This window comes from Neophocaena asiaeorientalis, unplaced genomic scaffold, assembly GCF_003031525.2.
Source record: "Neophocaena asiaeorientalis asiaeorientalis breed wild unplaced genomic scaffold, Neophocaena_asiaeorientalis_V1.1 scaffold6, whole genome shotgun sequence".
NCBI classification, from domain to species: Eukaryota; Metazoa; Chordata; class Mammalia; order Artiodactyla; family Phocoenidae; genus Neophocaena; species Neophocaena asiaeorientalis.
In genome coordinates, this window is record NW_020174424.1 from 1,582,704 (window position 1) to 1,600,685 (window position 17,982).

The 17,982-nt window shown below is 40.2% G+C and overlaps 1 protein-coding gene across 3 annotated transcripts in view; it reads left to right on the forward strand.

Annotated features, from left to right (window-relative positions):
• CERS6 (ceramide synthase 6) overlaps positions 1-11,697 on the forward strand; it is a 311,390-nt gene extending 299,693 nt beyond the window's left edge. Inside the window, exons 9-10 of one of the 3 annotated variants that reach the window (XM_024756640.1) lie at positions 8,117-8,273; positions 11,545-11,697. In XM_024756640.1, coding sequence (XP_024612408.1) covers positions 8,117-8,273; positions 11,545-11,697 — 310 coding nt within the window. Of the gene's footprint in view, positions 1-3,332; positions 3,479-4,367; positions 4,861-8,116; positions 8,274-11,544 lie in introns of those variants that run through there. The other 2 variants (XM_024756642.1, XM_024756641.1) reach the window with 2 other exon arrangements.
• The last annotated feature ends 6,285 nt before the right edge of the window (positions 11,698-17,982 follow it).

Genomic DNA, 17,982 nt, shown 5'->3' on the forward strand with positions numbered 1-17,982 from the left:
GGTGAGCAGCGGGCGAGCGAGGGAAGCTTCATCTCTATTTACAGCCGCTCCCCATCGCTCACGTTACCGCCTGAACAAACCCTATCACCCCCTCCAACCCCGTCCGTGGGAAAATTGTCTTCCTTGAAACCAGTCCCTGGTGCCAAAAAGGTTGGGGACCACTGCCCTAGGACACTGTATACTGTATTCGAAGATAAGTTTTACCAAATAAAACCACTGTCTCGAGGGCCACTATCTTGATATGTTTGCAGTTGGGATTTCTGCAAAAGAACTCTTTGCTATCCAGCTCCTGAGTCTGCACACCTTTGCTGAACAACTGTCCTGGGACCACCTGAGTCAGATGGGGTGGCGGGGGAGGCCTCTGGGTTTGCTGCATTTCAGCCGTCCTCTCCAAAGCAGGGTTTGTATTTCTTTCTTCCTCAGTAAATTGTTAGAATATGTACCTGCGCTGAGTTTGCCAGCAGATAAATCACACCCAGCAGATTCCCAGCCCGGCAGTTACAGGTGGAAGAAGCTTTTGAGTTTCAGGCCCTGAGCTTTGCACAGCCATTTCCCCCTCCTAAGTTCCAGGGCACAACTATTTGTCTTGTGGCTCTCTTTTTATTAGTGTAATATGTAATCCCAGAAATGGTGTGGTATTAAATGTCGCACAGAGTTTGTTCAAGGCCTCGTCCTGATTCAAGTTACAGACATGAGCAGTGCCTCAGGGAAGCGGGTCCCCTGTCTCCTCGTCCCCTCTGTCTGCCCGTTTCCCATCCGCCCATTCCCCTTCTCTCTCTTTCCTTTCCCCTTCCTTGTTTCTGTTTCTTCCTGCCCCCAAGACAAGATTTGCAGGTATTGCCCCCATAGTTTCCAGAAGCTCTGTCTTATATCTTGCAAAACACATTTCTTCCACAGAATCATGAAATAAGATAACAGAAGGAGAGTGCAGAGATCAGGCAGGTTTCACAGTTCTTAGGCCAGTTATTAAGCTCTAACAAAATCAGAGGACTCTGACAAAAACAGCTCCAAACATGCCAACAAAGCCCCATTCCAGGGACAAAAGCGATCAAATGTGCTTATGATGTGTGTTCAAGTTGGCCTCTCTACCGTCTCAGAATCTCCACACCTATAACCACGAATGAACCTAGAGAGCTGCTTCCTTTGTTCAGAGGGAATAAAAGCATCTGTCTTTGGAGGCAGCGCTGTGAACAGACCTATCCATGGCCAAGCCAGGCTTCCCCTGTGCGGCTCTGAGACTTAGTGAGGTAGCTTTTGGGAAATGCATCCAGCTCTGCGAAAATCTGTTGCCCTGTTTGCCTTAGTTAAGACCTTTAGAGGCTTCTGTTAGCACTTGGCTATCTATTATCATTCTCCTATGGTCTCCTCAAATTTTAACTTAAACTGATATTTATTTATGGGATTATATACATGTTATACTTAAATATTCATTACAGAAATTTTATGGAATATGAAACACCACAAAGAAGAAAACAAAATCCCAATCCCATAATTCTGAAATAACCACTGTTCATAATTTGATGTCTTTGTTTCTAACATTTTATATGCTTAAAATTACATCTTTTTCTTTACCAAAATGCGATCATTCTGCACATACTGTTTCATAGCTTTGTCTTTCTCATTTAACGTTGTACTATAAGCATTTTTCCATTTCATTAAGTATTCCTTTATAACATAATTATATCGGTTACAGAATATTCCGTCTTCTGAGTAGGTCATTGTTTATTCATCAGTATCCTATTTGTAAACATCATCTAGGATATTTCAAGTAGTATGCTACTATAAATAATATTTAAATGAACATCCTTATGGCTAAATCTTCCAAATCCCTGAAGTTCTTCCGTAGGACAAAAGGTTGGAAATAGAATCATAGTCTCAGTAGGTATGTACATTTTGATACATGTGGTAACATTACCCACTAAATACAATATGCCAATTTATATTCCATCCCCAGCTCCCCAACTAGATTATGAGTTCTTTGAGGCCCACGAATATGTGTCCCAACAGTGGGGACAGTGTTGGGCATACAGTACAAACCTGTGCTTTAGTTTCTTCATCTGTGAAATAGACATAATAATACCTACTTTGAAAAAAAATAGAATTTATCACATAGGGTTTATTTCATGAGGATTATGCGTTAGCACATTAAAACCTGAGCCCAGTTCCTGACACATAAAGCTCAATAAATATTAGCCTAGTGTAAGAATTCTACTATATGGGGATTCTTCTGTATGAGGTATTGAAAGGATTAAGTAAAACAATGTATATAACGTGTTTGGGCCAGTGCTCAACACATACTAATTACTCAATAAAGAGCAGTTATGGGGACTTCCCTGGCGGTCCAGTGGTTAAGACTTCGCCTTCCAATGCAGGGGGTACGGGTTTGATCCTTGGTTGGGGAGCTAAGATCCCACATGCCTTGCAGCCAAAAAGCCAAAACATAAAAAACAAAAGCAATATTGTAACAAATTCAATAAAGCCTTTAAAAATGGTCCACATCAAAAAAATCTTTAAAAAAAGAGCAGTTATTGAGAACCAGACAAGTCTGTTTTAGGGGCACGTAGGCAACAAAGAGGAGGGTTGAAAGTGTAAGTATGTTGGAATCAGGATACAGCCTGAAGGACATGTTCTTCTCTAGGGAAACTCAGGTTGGGAGATGAGGAACATAGAAAGGCAGACCAGGCAGTGGAGGGGTTGGGAACTCAGGCAGACAGACAGCAAATGGGGCACCAAGAGGGCAATGACTCATTTTGAGCAAAACATCCACCCCAGCCAGGAAGTTACTAGTGACAAACTTCCTGTGATATAAGGGATCAGTGTCTAAGTCTGGCCAGGCTGTGACCTAAAAGTAAAAATAAATGAGTTGATCCCCATGTCTTACTCGGATAACAATATGACAGAACCGATATGCCCATTGCTAGAGGAAAGACAGATGGTCCCTCCGTGTTCAAGTTCAGCTTCCTTTCAGGGATAGAGAAGCTAATTCTGTGTCTGCTACAGGCTGTGAATCTATTATTCGAGATAATTAGGCATCCAGGCATTGTGAGCAAGGTTTGCGGCTGTCTAGCAGCCTTGACTACCCAACGCTTGACCAAATTGTTCTTAAGTCTGGAGCTTTTATTACTTTAGAAAAACCAGGACAAAGAGCATTGCTTATAACAGTGAATTAATTACCTGACTTTTCTTTTTCAGGTGTTAAGTGTCCATGGTTTCTGTTGAGAGTACATTTTAAATGCTTTTCTATTACCATCTACTTTAAAATGAGCAAAACATGCTGGTAGATTACAGATAAGCTTTAGGTAGAATCTACTTTTCATTTATGTTTTGTGTAGGTCACGTGAAAGTAAATGCCAGAGAAGCACACACATCCTGAAATATACTGCGGTCTGTCTGGGAAAGCAAAGTCAAGACCATTCAAAAGCTCTGAAATAATTTTGACTGTAAAACAAGTTTTCCTTTTTAATCTACCCTCACTGGCATCATGCAGCAGTCCTCAGCGTGAGGCCCTGAACCTGACTCTCCCTGAGAAGCAATCTTGGCTCTCTTTGGATATTTGACATGGATCTAATTATTGTGGTTTTTCTATAGATCATTCCAGAAACACACAACCAAGGCTCAGGTGGAGCTCTTTGGTGGGGGTAGAAGAGGAAGGGGCGCAGGCAAAGCTTATGATTACTTGCCATGGCCTTATCGTAAACGTCCACCTGTAACTTCATTCACACAGTGAGAGCACCTAGGCCTCTGTCATCTTTAATAACTCAACCACCATTATGTGCTCCTGCCTCTAAATCACTGGAATATTTTAAAAGTAAGATATATGGAGCGGAAAGTAAGGATATTTATCTAACTTTGCATACTAAAGATAAACTTTTGAGTTGGCAGTCACGATAAAAATGAAAAAAAAAAAAAGCATTGGTTATAGCTTTTCTGAATGAGACACCAGTGGAGATCTTTTCACACTGCTGTATGACAGCAGAAGGCTTCTGGACTTCTGAGGTTTAAGGGGCAAGCAGAAGTCACATTGATGCTTGGAATATGAATGAGTAAAGCCTTAGATATAGTATTAAATTGAAAGTACTCTGACTTTGCTTTGCTTAAGAAAAAGTGGCTAAACTTTTCTGCATGAATGTATACATTCCCCTCCTCCTATCCCCACATAGCCTGTATATACATATTTCTGTTATAATCAAATTTAAGATGAAAAATCCATAAAGGGTAAGCCTGAGCAAAAGTAACTATAGGGCAAGTCAAATTAAATTATGATTCATTCAACAGCCGTTAAAATAACCCATCAGGGCTAAGCTATTGGGGTGGTAAGTGGTGCATCTTTACATCACCAGTGAACTGCTTGGAGCTTTGCCCTGCAGGCTTCGTTTCTATTGGGAATCACGCAGAAGAAAGAAGCACAGACGGGAGCCTCTTCATTCCATTGTTGGGGAAGATTCTTAGAAAGGAAGGTGTAACCTGAAGATGGAGTGATTTCTGTGCTGGGACCCAGACTTTGGCAGAAGGTTCTGGCAGAATAGACCTACTTGAGCACGCTTTGTACGTGCGTGATGCGCCATCTAGTGGTTAAGTGACCCTAACATTAATGAAAAGGAAAATGGTCTTTTCTGGCCCCTTATGCTTCCAAACTCTCCACCACTTGATTGGAGCAGCAGGAGGTTTGATGCTGTAGGCTATTTTGGGGGAAGAAAAAAATCTATTTTCTTAGAAGCCATATATTGACCCCAAACTAGTGGGGAGGAGGGGTAGAAACACTGATATTATAGTAATTATGCAAGCCAGAGGTTGCATATTGGCAGTGTTTGCCCCAGAGTACTTTTTTCCATTTTAGTTTATTGAGGTATAATGCGCACAGTGTCGTACACAAATCTTCGTGATACATTTTTACATTTGTAAAATTTTGCATGTGTATAATCTGCATAATCGCTACCTGAATCAGGATAGAGAGTGTTTTCAGCATGCCAGCAGCCTCCCTCCTGTCCTGTCCCCTCAATCCTCCCTCAGAGATACCACCCGTCAGAGCCCTGTCACCGTAGATTTGTAATGACATCATTAACGTATGTACTCCTAACCCTAACCTCTGGGAAAGGATAAAATCCTGTAATCACCATTTTAATAGTTTGCCCAAAAGGGGACAGTTTTCTCATCAGAAACATTCTGTGGCTAAACAAAGGCGCCATTTCCTGGGTTTGCTGTTTTTCAGAATCCAAGTGGCATAATGTCTCTCTCCTCAATCTCAATTCCTCACATATTGTTTTCCTTACCAAGCTTCTTACTGAGAGATATAGCTCTTCGGTGCACTGATTGTTTTTTCTCAATTGTCTCTGCAGGCAGCCAAGTCAATTTTCAAAGAAATCCCATTACTTTCGAGTGGCATTTCAGAGGTGCCGCTAATTGTCATGGCAAAGCCTGTAAATTCTGATGCAGTGTTTCAGAAATTAATGTGAATATCATGTCACCAGCGACTGCATGACACTCTGTTCATAATAAGCCAAGCAAACTGTAATGGTGAGAAAGGTTCTCAAACTTATAATTCAGCAAAGGCTAATTTATAATGTGTAGCATCACGCAGTCGTGGTTGCCATTTCTACAGGACCTCTTTCTGTTCAAATGAAACTGAATTCCCTCTGCAGGTCAACATGTTTTAATATGTCAAGAAGCAGAGCTGGTTCTGAAATAAAATCATTGTGATTATTCCCGAGTTGTCTTGTGCATATCTATTTTATTTGATTACTGAACAAACACACAGTCAATCAGCCATCAGGTCCAGCGAGCACATTACTTCGCAGTGTTTTGCAAGGTGCTGGAGATAGAAAAGCATAAGGTATGTAAGTCCTCCCTTGCTGTCGTGGAGTTCACCTTTGTTTAGACCTGTTGTCCCGTGGCCTGCAGACTGTGTATAAAGACATGGCTGCCTCTTGGGATAACAAACAAGGCAGGAATATAGGCATTATCCTAACTTATTCCTTTTTATAAATTACTTGTATTTTGTCCTAATTATTTGTCATGGATTTGGAAAAGAGAAGAATATAAAGAAGAAAATACAAAATTCCCTAATCCACCAAAGAAAGAAGGTCTATAATGGCTTTAATTCCTTCCAATGAATTATAATTCTCTTACTTTTTCTGTGTGTATTTTATGGAATTGAGATATTATGATTTTTCTCTATCATAAGAAACTCTTGAAACATGTTTAATATTGTGAGTGACTTTATAATTTCTGGAATATCTTAATAGTTTTTTAACCACTACCTGTTATTGGGGATTTTGATTGTTTGCTGTTTTTGAAACAGTTACAGAGATTTAATGCCTATTATTTGAAATGAACTCTGACTTTTTACCATACTTAACAGCCAGAACTACTACAGTAGGGTTAAATAATAATGGTGATGATGGTTGTTCATGGTTTGTTCCTAATTATAAAGTCAGTAACTCTGGTATTTGTTAAGTATTACGACCACTGCTGAGTTGAGCTGGATAAAAATCATATTAAGTGCTTTAAGTTCCAAGTTTTAAACATCAGCAGTGGAGAATTGAACATTGCCAAATGTCTTTCAGTGCAGGTGGAATAATTAGGTTTGTTCCAATTTGGCCTGTGGACGTGTGATAATTATATTAATAGATTTCCTAATGTTGGTCCCCCTCCACCAGAATGAATACTACTATATCATAGAGTAATATAATTTTAATGAATTGTCAAATTCAGCTCCATACTATTGATTTTAGGATTTTAAATCCATGTGTATTGAGCATTGTTCTTGAGAGATAACTAATATGGCAGGGTTAGAGACACACTCTGTTTGTCTCATTCTGGTCTATGAATGCAGGTTGCTGAAACTGGGCATGGAGAACCTGTTTATGTCTATTATTCATTCTCCGTTTTTTCCTTACCTCTTATCCCACCTCAAATCAATGTGGTTTTTTTTTTCCTTTTGTGAATTCACTAAGTACTTTTCTTAACCTCTCTCAAAGCATTCATCACACTCTTATATTAAAATTTTCTGTAGATGTGCCTTCTGTTCTTGTATGAGTGGTCTGTGTCTTACATTCAAGAGTTTTCCATCCCTCCCCCTTAGTCACTGAGTATTGTCCACCTAACCTCTCCTGAGGGTCCCGGCAAAGCACTGCAGGGACAGTTGGTGGAAATACGCTTCGATGAGTTTTGTCAGTCCACTTAGATCTCCAAACCAGCCCATCACTAAGCTGAGGAGGAAAGCAAGGAAGTGAGAGTAATTGCAAAATTTTGTGGCTACCGTGCTTCTGTGTGGCAGCAGTATGAGTCCAAAAGGCATGAATCAACTTCCAAAGGCTTAGGAGCAGATACAGCAAGGATGAGAGCCAAGCCCTGAAACCAGCCGTCCTGTATCTGCCCCAGGTGGCTGCTCCATCCTGGTCCTGATGGTGGATAACAGAGGGAACCAATTACTTCAAACACTTTCGCCAGCCTCAAGTACATACTCTTAAAACTAAGTATATTCATTATATTCTAATAATTAAAAAAAAATCCTTCCAACACTCATCTCAAGACATCACTTCAATATGATGCCTTTCAGTTGCCAGTTCTTTCCCAGGGGAAGGCTTACAAAATTCAGGACCCAGTACAGGCTCCCCTACTAGACTATAAACCACTTGAGGACCGGCATTAGGTCTTAAGTATATTCTAACTCACTGTGCTAAGCATATAGTTTAAACTTAATTAGTGTGTCTGGAATTAATTACTCTTTTTTTTCCCCTTGCAATGTAATTTTATTAAATGGTATTCCTCACACGTATTTAAAGGCCCAAAGCAACTTCAAGGATGATACAGGCCTTTTAACCAGTAGTGAGAAATAGAATCAATTGAAAACGTAATGAAAATTAACGGGAGAAATGACAACAAAAGTGAATGGGAGCTCAAGTACACTATTCAAGCTAGAATCCAAAGGAGTGTTATGCCACCAGGGGAATCGTTCCGGTGATGACTCTTCTAGGTACGTTGTCAGCCTTCAGACCGTCCTTGCAGGGAGTAATCAGTGGATATCATTGACTTCGTGCTTCTTTGCAGTAACTAGAGTTCCTTTGAAGGCAGAGTGAAAAGCTGTGTTCAATGATTACTTTCTCCTTTTCCTTAGGGTGTTAAATACCACATTATTTGAAAGTTGGGAGATTGTTGGACCTTACCCTTCCTGGTGGGTTTTTAACCTACTGCTGTTGGTAATACAAGGCTTGAACTGCTTCTGGTCTTACTTGATCGTAAAAATAGCTTGCAAAGCTATTTCAAAAGGCAAGGTAAGATAAAACTCACCCTTTCTAATATGTCCCAGAAAATTATGGTTTTGTGTTCTTCTAATCAACAAGAACATTATTTATTATTTAGAATATCATCAAAACTGTTTTTTCTCCTTCAGGGTTTAGCATAACCTCTTTGAAACACAATACAAACTTTCATTTTCTTCTGTTTAGTTGATTTTTTTACATGTAGCATCGCTTTGCTACATGTAAAATGATCTGCATTTATAATTTTAGATTCAATGGAGGTATATTATTTGTTGTGTTCCTACTTTCCCTTTCTCTGTCTCCCTTGGTCCTCCTCTGATTATACTTATACCAGACAGAAATTTAATAATTCTTTTATTTTATGAGAAAGGGTTGCTTGATGCAGTATGACCATTTATGACTTTGTCAGTAAAAATTTAGTTAAATCCCTTTGGTTAAAAATGGGCTCGCGAAGCTGATTTGAATAAAGCTTCCCAGGCCTCAAGCCCTCTGTGTAGAGCAGTGACTTTTCTGGAACGTTCTCTGTGACATTTTCTTACTTTCATTGTTCGTTCTCTTCCTTCTGCCAACCTGGAAGTCTGGGAAGTGGAACCCTTTACATGTAAGTTTCTCACGCCTCTCTCTCTATGCCAGTCCTGGGTCCCACGTTAGCCCGTTGGAGGGGCACTCTCATGCTTTTGTTTCCATGCATATTGTTCTGTCTAATCTGTTGGCACTGCCTGGAGGCTCTAACCAAGGTGTGGCTCCCACCAGCTGTGAGGGATGCTAGGGACAGCTCAGTTAGTGACCTTTTGTGTGAGCTTTCATTCTGCTAAATTTTGCATGATCCAACGGAGGAGATGGATTTCTTTAACTGGTGTTCAACATGTCAGCTAAAAAACAGAAACGGACCAAAGGGAAGTAGGAGAAACAGAGCTAAGTTGGGGAGAGGATCAGCACGGTCCGGAAGGGAGGCCAGAGCATCGGCTCTTTGCCAGGGCTGCCCTGGGCAGCGGGGCAGCACGTGACCGCTTTGTGAGACCCTTCCGCCGGGGCTCGGGACATCTCGTCACGTACTATGAAGCCAATTCTCGGCACCAGCTCCTATGTAAATACAAAATATTTTTAGCAATGAATTGTTTAAAAGCAAGAATTCATTTTTTCTCTGTGACCTCGTACTCTTTAAAATGAGCATGTATTTCTATTTTTAAAAACGCTCCTGTCCTCATTTGGATACAAATTAAATCAATGTGTACAATACTGTCAATATGATAATGGTAACTGAAGATGCAAGGAGGCTGTAGATTAGATGATTTGTCACCTTATTGCATGGCTATTTCCACCAGATACGCTGTCTTCTCTCTAGTTTACTTCTTCAACTTTATTAGGAGACAGTCAATTTTATTCCAGATCTCAGGCTTCAAAATATCTTAACTGCCTTTGCTGTTCACCTAGGGCAGTAAGATTCATCTTGGCCATGAGTTATGGACTCTATTTTCCTGTGGGTTATTTTGAGATATTCTAAATTGTTCTTTCCTTTGGAGGTAACATAAGTATAGATTTTTTCCCCAAATGCAATTAAAAAATTCTTACTAAGCATGCAAATGTAAATTAATCACTCTCTGAAACTGGAGTTTTCTTTCCTATTAGCTTAATTTATGACTAATGGATTTCCAAACGTAGTGGAGCTCTTATTCTAATGCTGTCTTTGTGATCCATTTTTTTTTTAAGTTAAAGTATCCTTGTAATCTAGTCATTTTGGTGTTTCAGTATCTAAATCTTCTTGGAGATGGTCCTTGTGAGTCTCATCTCATCTCAAGGGCCATTGGAGTGAGGTCCATTTTTACATATTTACTCAGTCATCTCTGCTTAGGCTGGAGCAGCAGTGTTCAGCTCAGGACTTTCTCCTGTCCCCACCTCACCCCACCCCACCTGACGAAGGTGACGTTCTCCTGCAGTGATGGTGGCTTCTCAAATTGGGAGGGCAGTGGATTCCAGGGTTCTCCGGTTGGGGGTAGCAGTGACAGAGAGGATGAGATGTGGAACCCAGTTCATTCTGAAAAGCCTCCCAGGAGATTCTGCCAACTTCCCAAGCCACCTCTTAGAGAATCATAAGGGACTAGACTGGGAAACTTTCTATGAAGCCAAGCAAGCCACCAGGTCCCTATTGCTACCACCACCCCCCTTAGACAATAAGTAAACAGCACGCAGTTACTCAAAGGTCTTAAGGCCTGTGGGGTAAAAATGTTTACCATGATGTAGACATAGAGTAGGAGGTTCAAACTCTTTCAGTTTTATAAGCAGTAGAGTATTTCTGTAATTTCTTCCTACATTACCTCCTTGTGAGACAGTATGATTTTTTTTCATCCTTTATGATAACATATAGATTTATATCCTGGTGCCTTACTCATGACTTGTAGAGTCTGAATGGAAGGGGGAAGAACCCTGGAATGATGGGAGCCAATTCATGATGATCGAGCCAGTAGATTTTTCTTGGGAAATACTTTCAACTAGACCTCACCCAGCAAGTGCCCCAATGTGGTATACAAAACAAAATTTCTGCTTAATTCTAGCAGAGAGAAAAATTAAGTCATCAAAGAATGCATTAAAAAGCCAAATAAGGGCTTCCCTGGTGGCGCAGTGGTTGAGACTTCGCCTGCCGATGCAGGGGACGCCGGTTCGTGCCCCGGTCCGGGAGGATTCCATGTGCCACGGAGCGGCTGGGCCCGTGAGCCATGGCCGCTGAGCCTGCGCGTCCGGAGCCTGTGCTCCGCAGCGGGAGAGGCCGCAGCAGTGAGAGGCCCGCGTACCGCAAAAAAAAAAAAAAAAAAGCCAAATAAGAATGATGTTTTGGTGAACAGAGCTAGTGAATATCTCCATTAGTGTAGTTAATTAAGAGCTGACTTTAAATGATTCTCAGAGAGAATGTGATCATCCGAGAATAAATGGATCCATTTGTACCAAATTCCTATACTGCCATTCCAGTAGTACCATATGCCACTTTGCCAGTAAGAGTGGGGTTCATGGTCTAGTACATTCTCAGTATCCAAAGGCACCTTAAGGAAGTCAACAAAGCTAGCCCCCTGTGATGCCTAAATCCACCTACATTCCTTGATAACTGACTTAGTCACCCAAATGTCTGTCTCCAAAGAAGGGGAACTTATTACTACGGCAATGTTCCTATCCTCCTCGATGTTTTATAGATCTGTTTTTCTTCATGTATGCTTGTGCGTATACTTCTGAGCATGCCATACCTTAACGGTTCCTTCGGAGCTGGCTGCACTCACCTTCTCGTATTCCACAGGTGTCCAAGGACGATCGAAGCGATATTGAGTCTAGCTCAGATGAGGAGGACTCGGAACCTCCGGGGAGTAACCCCCATGCTGCGACCACCACCAATGGGACCAGTGGTACCAACGGGTATCTCCTCCCTGGCCCTTGCTCCATGGATGATTAATTACTCAAAACTACAAGTCCTAAATAAAGTGAACTGTTGGTTCCTGGAAGTATTTAATAAGTTGCAAATGCAGTTCCTTTCATAATCTGTCAGCACCAGAAACAAAAATTAGGATTATCAAAGCATTTTGAATAGTGCACTGCCATACGTCCTGTCTGTGAATGAGGAAGAATTACCATTCTGTATATGTAGGCATGCTTTATGTAATTGGCACAAGGGAACAGTATTTGCGTTTGTACTGTCTTAGAATATTATTTATTTTTTTTTGTATTTGTTTGTGAATCTGTGGACAAAAGAGGGTTTCCTCACTCCTTTTTACTCTCGGGGTTCATGACAGTGAGGGAGACGCTCCATCTGCCTCTACCCCTTTCTGTTCCCCTAAGCCAGTCCGCGAGGAGCATTAGCTTAATTGGCCACTCAGAGCAAGCAAATCCCAGCGCGGGATTCTCCTACAGCTCCAAGTAGGTTTGCTTCCTTTGTGTTACAGTGCCTGTTTCGAAATGGCCCGTACAGTCTCAGTGAGCTTCGTCCCAGTGTAAAGTTGGAGCAGGATGAGCTCAGGTTTGTCATTGTCACTCTTCGTGGTCCATTAGCTGTTGCAATTAAAGAGTGTGGTTATTGGAGGACTTAAAAAATTTGTTTTGTATTAAATTGCTTTGGATTAGCTGTCATTTCTTATTCCCACAGCCAAGATTTCTTCAGTGAGAATGGCAGCTAGCTGGGGATTAACTTTGGAGGTTACAGAGATTTTTTTATTATCTATGACGGGGTCAGTGCTCCGGCTCTGAAGGAAGACTTAAGGTCATGGCTACAAACAAAGAAGTCACTCTTCCTACTGGGAACTTGTCCCATGATCTGAGAATAATACAAAGAGAGCAGCAGATTTCAACCAGGTTTTACCACTACCCCTGTAATTAGCGCCATCTTTTGCCATGTCATGAAAGAAAGAAGCTAAGTATATTTTGGAACAGATAAAGGAGACTTCCAAGAGTTGGCAAAAGTCACCTCTAATGCAAAGCACTTTACCGCAACCAGCTTTCAAGAAAGCGCCCTATCTAGTATTTGATCTTGATATTTTTATTTTTCTGAGCAAAATAAAGCCAATGGGAGAAAGAACATTTTACCCTTTGTCTTTTCTCCTTAAACATAACCCATAACATAACAGAATTTCCTGTTACTAGAAACTGAGCGGTGTTACGCTCTAAGTCCTTTTGTTTGCTTCTTTGAAGAACTTGCTCAGTTTCCAGGAATTTTTGTTCAAAGGGAGCTATTTCCAGAAAAAAAACAATAAAAATTCTACTGGGCAATGAGAAAGATTGCTGAAAAAATAAGTTTCCATAGTCTCCTACAGGGCAGTGTTATTTATGTATAGATAAAAAACCACACACATAAACCAAAGATTTTATCTCTTTTCTTGAAACCAACTTTTAGTGAGAGGGAATAAAAAGGTATTATAAATACTTATTTCATAAATCAGAAAGACCATCTTCTAAAAAAAGAGCCCCAAACCACAATGCAGTGATATCAATGCACAAGTCAGGGCTAGTGAAGGGAACAGCAAAATACTAGCAAGTGCATGTCCTGCCCAAAACCATTCATATTCAATTCAATTCTTTTAAAAATTGAAATAAAGCTTTGTGCCCACAGTGCACAACATGAGTGTTAATACTTCCAAACAAAAACCTCACGCTGTAATGTTAACTCTTTTCCCACCTATTTATAAAATAGTGTGGTTTTGGTATGGTCCATAGTAATGATTGAAGAGCCTTGGAAATATGTCTGCTTGTTTATTGAAGAAACAGTATAACTAACTCTTCTTGTAAAGCCTTATTATTTTATTTCACAGAACAGGGATATGTCTAGGAGTGTAATTTGTGGATGGTCGTGTTTGTAAGACTGATCGTTAAATACCAAATACACTTGTTAAGTCATCTGAACATCTGCTAAAATGCAGACATATAAAAAGTAAACAGCATGCATGTTATAGCTGAAAATTTTTGAGAAGGTGAAAGTTTCTTATCAGCTAAAATATGGAACAGAAGAATGACTCGTTCCTTGCTTTAGTGTCTAGAGCAAGTCCCCTGATGGGTGAAATAAACCAGAGAACCACAGTGTGTTCAACTTTGGATCATCTGACACTTTTAGCACAGAAAAATAATTTCAGAATATCAGCCTGTAAATTAAAGGTCTAGAAGATTTGCGTGAAATGAAGAAAATTAAGTCTGTCCTTAGCAAAGACATCTGAACAATCTTTTGTTTTTCCCAAAAGTCACTTAGAAGGATTGAGAATTCTCAGAGCTTCTCTGACCAATGGCAGTAACTTAATGCAGTCCTCTATGTATCTGTGGGTTTTTATTTCATTTTACATTTTAAGGCAAAGAGTTCTTTTTGACTAATCAGAATGGTGTTTGTAGGGCTTTTGAGATGAAGAATAATATATCTTGTCTACTGCTCTCCCATGGTGGCCTGATAAGGCTGAGAGAGGAAAATATGTGAGATAGCCTATCTTCTACCTGTGCCAAGCCATAGCTTTGGAAGTGGATTTTGTAAAGTAAACTGTAGGTTTAGTAAGAGTGTTGTTTCCCATTGATTAACTTAGCCTGTCCTGGTCATATTCAGATCTTCCCAAGGTACAAAGAGATACGCAGGAAGGAGTCTAGAAAAGGTAATATCTTATTCTCCAATTCTATAGCTTTTGTAGATTGATTAGAAGGAGAAGAATGTAGAAAATCAAGTAGAATTTGGCCTTGGGTCAATAAATGATATAAAAATATGTGATCTATGTATGTACCCTGTATGTTTCTCAAAAAAACGTGATAAAACCAGAATATCACTGACTGGTCCTTATCCATATTCTTTTCATGAAAACCATCTGCCATGTGCAATAGAAACTTCCCACCTCCTTCCCCACTTCCTGTTCATGGTTCCACGACAGCTGAGAGTGGTAGACTCCTTCAGCCTCTTTGTCTCAGAGCTAAGATCATGGAGGCCCTAAAGTCAGCATCTAAGTAGTTCCCATTTCCAAACTAAGTGATACGAATGTTGAGAATGGAGGAGCAACTACTTTGGATTATTAAACTAAGTGTTGGAAAAAATGCGCATGATTTCTGCTTCACCCCAGGATTTTATTAACATCCAACTCCTGCTAGGCTGCTAGACAGATGGTATCCTGAGGTACCATCAGATAATGAAACAGCCATCTAACAAAGATGAACTAGGAAAAAAGATAGGCTCTCCAAGAAAACAAGCAATTGGATGAGAGAAATAACTCTTTAGTGGGATAAAATCAGGTCACCTTTAGCCAAAATGGTGGGTAAATCTCAAAATGTCCAGTTCTATTACCAAACTTTCCGTTCTGAGTATTGGATAGCGTTTGAATTTGAGCAAACTAAATGCTTGCACCTTGGGTAGAAAGGGCCTGAATCTTCCACTCTATATTTTTCAACCTCATTTATCTGGGCCAAAGTAAAAAATTACATTTCATTCCAAGTTACCTGAGTCTTTACAAAAGAGCTCTTCCAAGAGAACTTTATGGACACCCGTGATTGTTCCCAATCTATTCATGATTTTTGCATTGGTAGTTATTTTTGTCCCCTTCTTGGAGATGTTAATGCCAAAGTTGCCTGAATATTGGAGTATTTTTCTCTTAATTGGAAGTATGAAAAGTATACAGGATAATTCTGAAGGTATTAAATAATTCTCTTTATCAGTATGTGCGATGATATCATTATGTCCAAAGAGCTTTCAAGAAATCCTTTGGAAGTAAGAGGTTAAATGTTTACATTTCATGTGTTATTTGAGATCTTAAGGTTCTAATTAGCTTACTTTTTTTACTTTGTCTTTGGCTCATTCCTGCTTTGTAGATAAATATTAGTAGCCCTGAAATGTTCCTAACGTTAAAATAAGAAAAGATCAAATGAGATCGAAGTCTGCACTTGTGTGCTGTCCATAGAAGGAGTACTGTCAGTCACAAACAGTTCACGCAAAATGCAGCAAGATATTTTTTTAAATGAAGTTATTGTTGTCCCCAGAGCAGGGATAAGTTTCTCTTGGTTAAATGAAAGTGTACCATTATCAAATTACCAGATAGTAATTAGCACTGGTTCGCTGTGGCCACATTTTAATTCTTCATTAGTAATAGGCCAGAAAAAGGCCCTGTGGTTTGCATTTGTATGCATGGTCCCCTCCCGTCCCCTAGGGGGCGCTCAGTAGATGCCGAGGAGGCCTGTTCACTGGGCCACTCTATGCTGTTGGAACGCCTCTAACGTGCGCTCAGAGGGAGCATACCTGCTAATGGCTTTTATGGAGAAAATTGTGTTAGAGAACGTAAAACATCATAAGTAACTGTTAATAAGATCTGTAGACACCCAAAGGAGAACTTTAGTCTTTCCAACGTGAGTTCAACCTGAAGCCTTTGAAAGGAGCACATTACCAAATGGCCACAAGCTGAGACCCCATCTGATCAAAGTCTCTGCAGGCAGACAGCCCATCATATGGTGTCTCCACAAGACTAGACAATCTCAAGATTGCCCAGGAAGCAATGGGAGGGGACCACTAGCCTAGGATCTGTCTTGTTTATCTTTCACTCACATTCCTTTAAGTCTCCTGGGACTCTTAATAAAAGGAAGCCAGAATATTGTCACTTATCTGCTATCAATTTCCCAATAGCCTTTGGATCAGTTGTGTACCATACTTCCTTCTATGCCTGATTCCATTTTTCCTAAAAACTATTGTGCCCACGTGAGCCTGTTTTCCTTAACACAAGTCTGTGAAAGCTTGGCTTCCTATTTCGGTATATGTTGCATGGCCTGGAAACCAGGGAACAACAGTTGTTGGTATGATTTCTATGTTAAGTGAAAAATTAGATTTTATAAAGACATCTTTTTTTCTTTTGGATCTACAGTAATTTTTTAAAACTGTCATTGTAAAACTGCTCTTAAAAATTAGGGGTTTTTAAAGATTAGTTGCCAAAGAGAAATTAGCTCTGTAATAGGAATAGTTATGTGGTGATTCTGGAACTTAGAGCTTCATTAATTTAAACATGGAAAACACCCTCCAAGTTTGATTTCCCAAAGTTTCATAAAGCCTCTAAGCTCATGGTTTTCATCACCCCTTTACCCACATGATCAGTTACCTCCATAGCCATTTGGTGTCATGCAAGGGGAAGGTGGTTAGTTTGGGGATTTGATTTTTTCCAACTTGCCGTGAGAAATAGAATAGGTGACAAGACCTTTACTTGGTAAGACAATTCAGCGCTTGAGCATCTCTGTCAGAAATGGAATGATGTACTGTTAGCCAATTAGAATTATTTTATGTATTGTTACTATGTTTTGCTGATTTTTATATGAAAATATGATTATTCATTCTTGATCCCTGGAAGCAATCATTGTAATGAGGATCATTTTACTTTGAAAACACTTTCATAATAAAGATAAGTATTAAGAGTACAGTGTAAATGCCCTTTTCTGTAAGCACTACCAAGCTTGTGTTGGTAATGTGTCACATCTTCCTGGACAAGATTTATCCTCACATCACCCTATGAGTTTCCTGTAAGCCTCCTCAAACCCCAGTAGTTGCTATGATTACAAAAAAAGGATGTAATATTTATACGTTCCATATAATGTTCTATTTATATGTTATTTTGTCGAGAATTTAGCTAAGCTACTTGATGGTGGTGTTGCCTTAGCAACCATTTTGTTTGCCACGCAGCCTGCAGGGACCGTAACTTGACACTGGCCCCTCATACAGGTGCATGTCCTGAATAGCAGCCTAGAGTCACAAGCAAATGTAAGTCCCCGATATATGACTTCAGCCCTTGTGATCAACAGTCTCTCCTGCCTCCCAGTGCTTGTATGCCTTATGCATCCCTTAGATAAGACTCCCCCAGGGGGCTTACCAAAACCTCCCTCTTTTGGCTTGAATTGACTGATCTGGCCATAGCCCAGGGACCCCGGAGCACTCCACGTGTGGACCCTGATGAAAGCATGTACCCAAGGTCCTGTTTCTTTCTCTCTGTCTGTACCCTGCCTTGACCTCCCTGTGTGGCCCCTTCAGGTGTGCCATATACTCCCCCTAGGACCTGTGAATAATAAACCTCTCTATTTCAAGTTCTCCTGTGGTCTGTTGAACTCTGTTGTGGGTTCACCATCCGACACCCTGTGCTCCACTTAACAAAGGTTAATTTAACAAACTCATATATATATATATATGTATATATATATATATGTATATATATACACACACACATACACACACACACACATACATAACATATATCTATGTTAT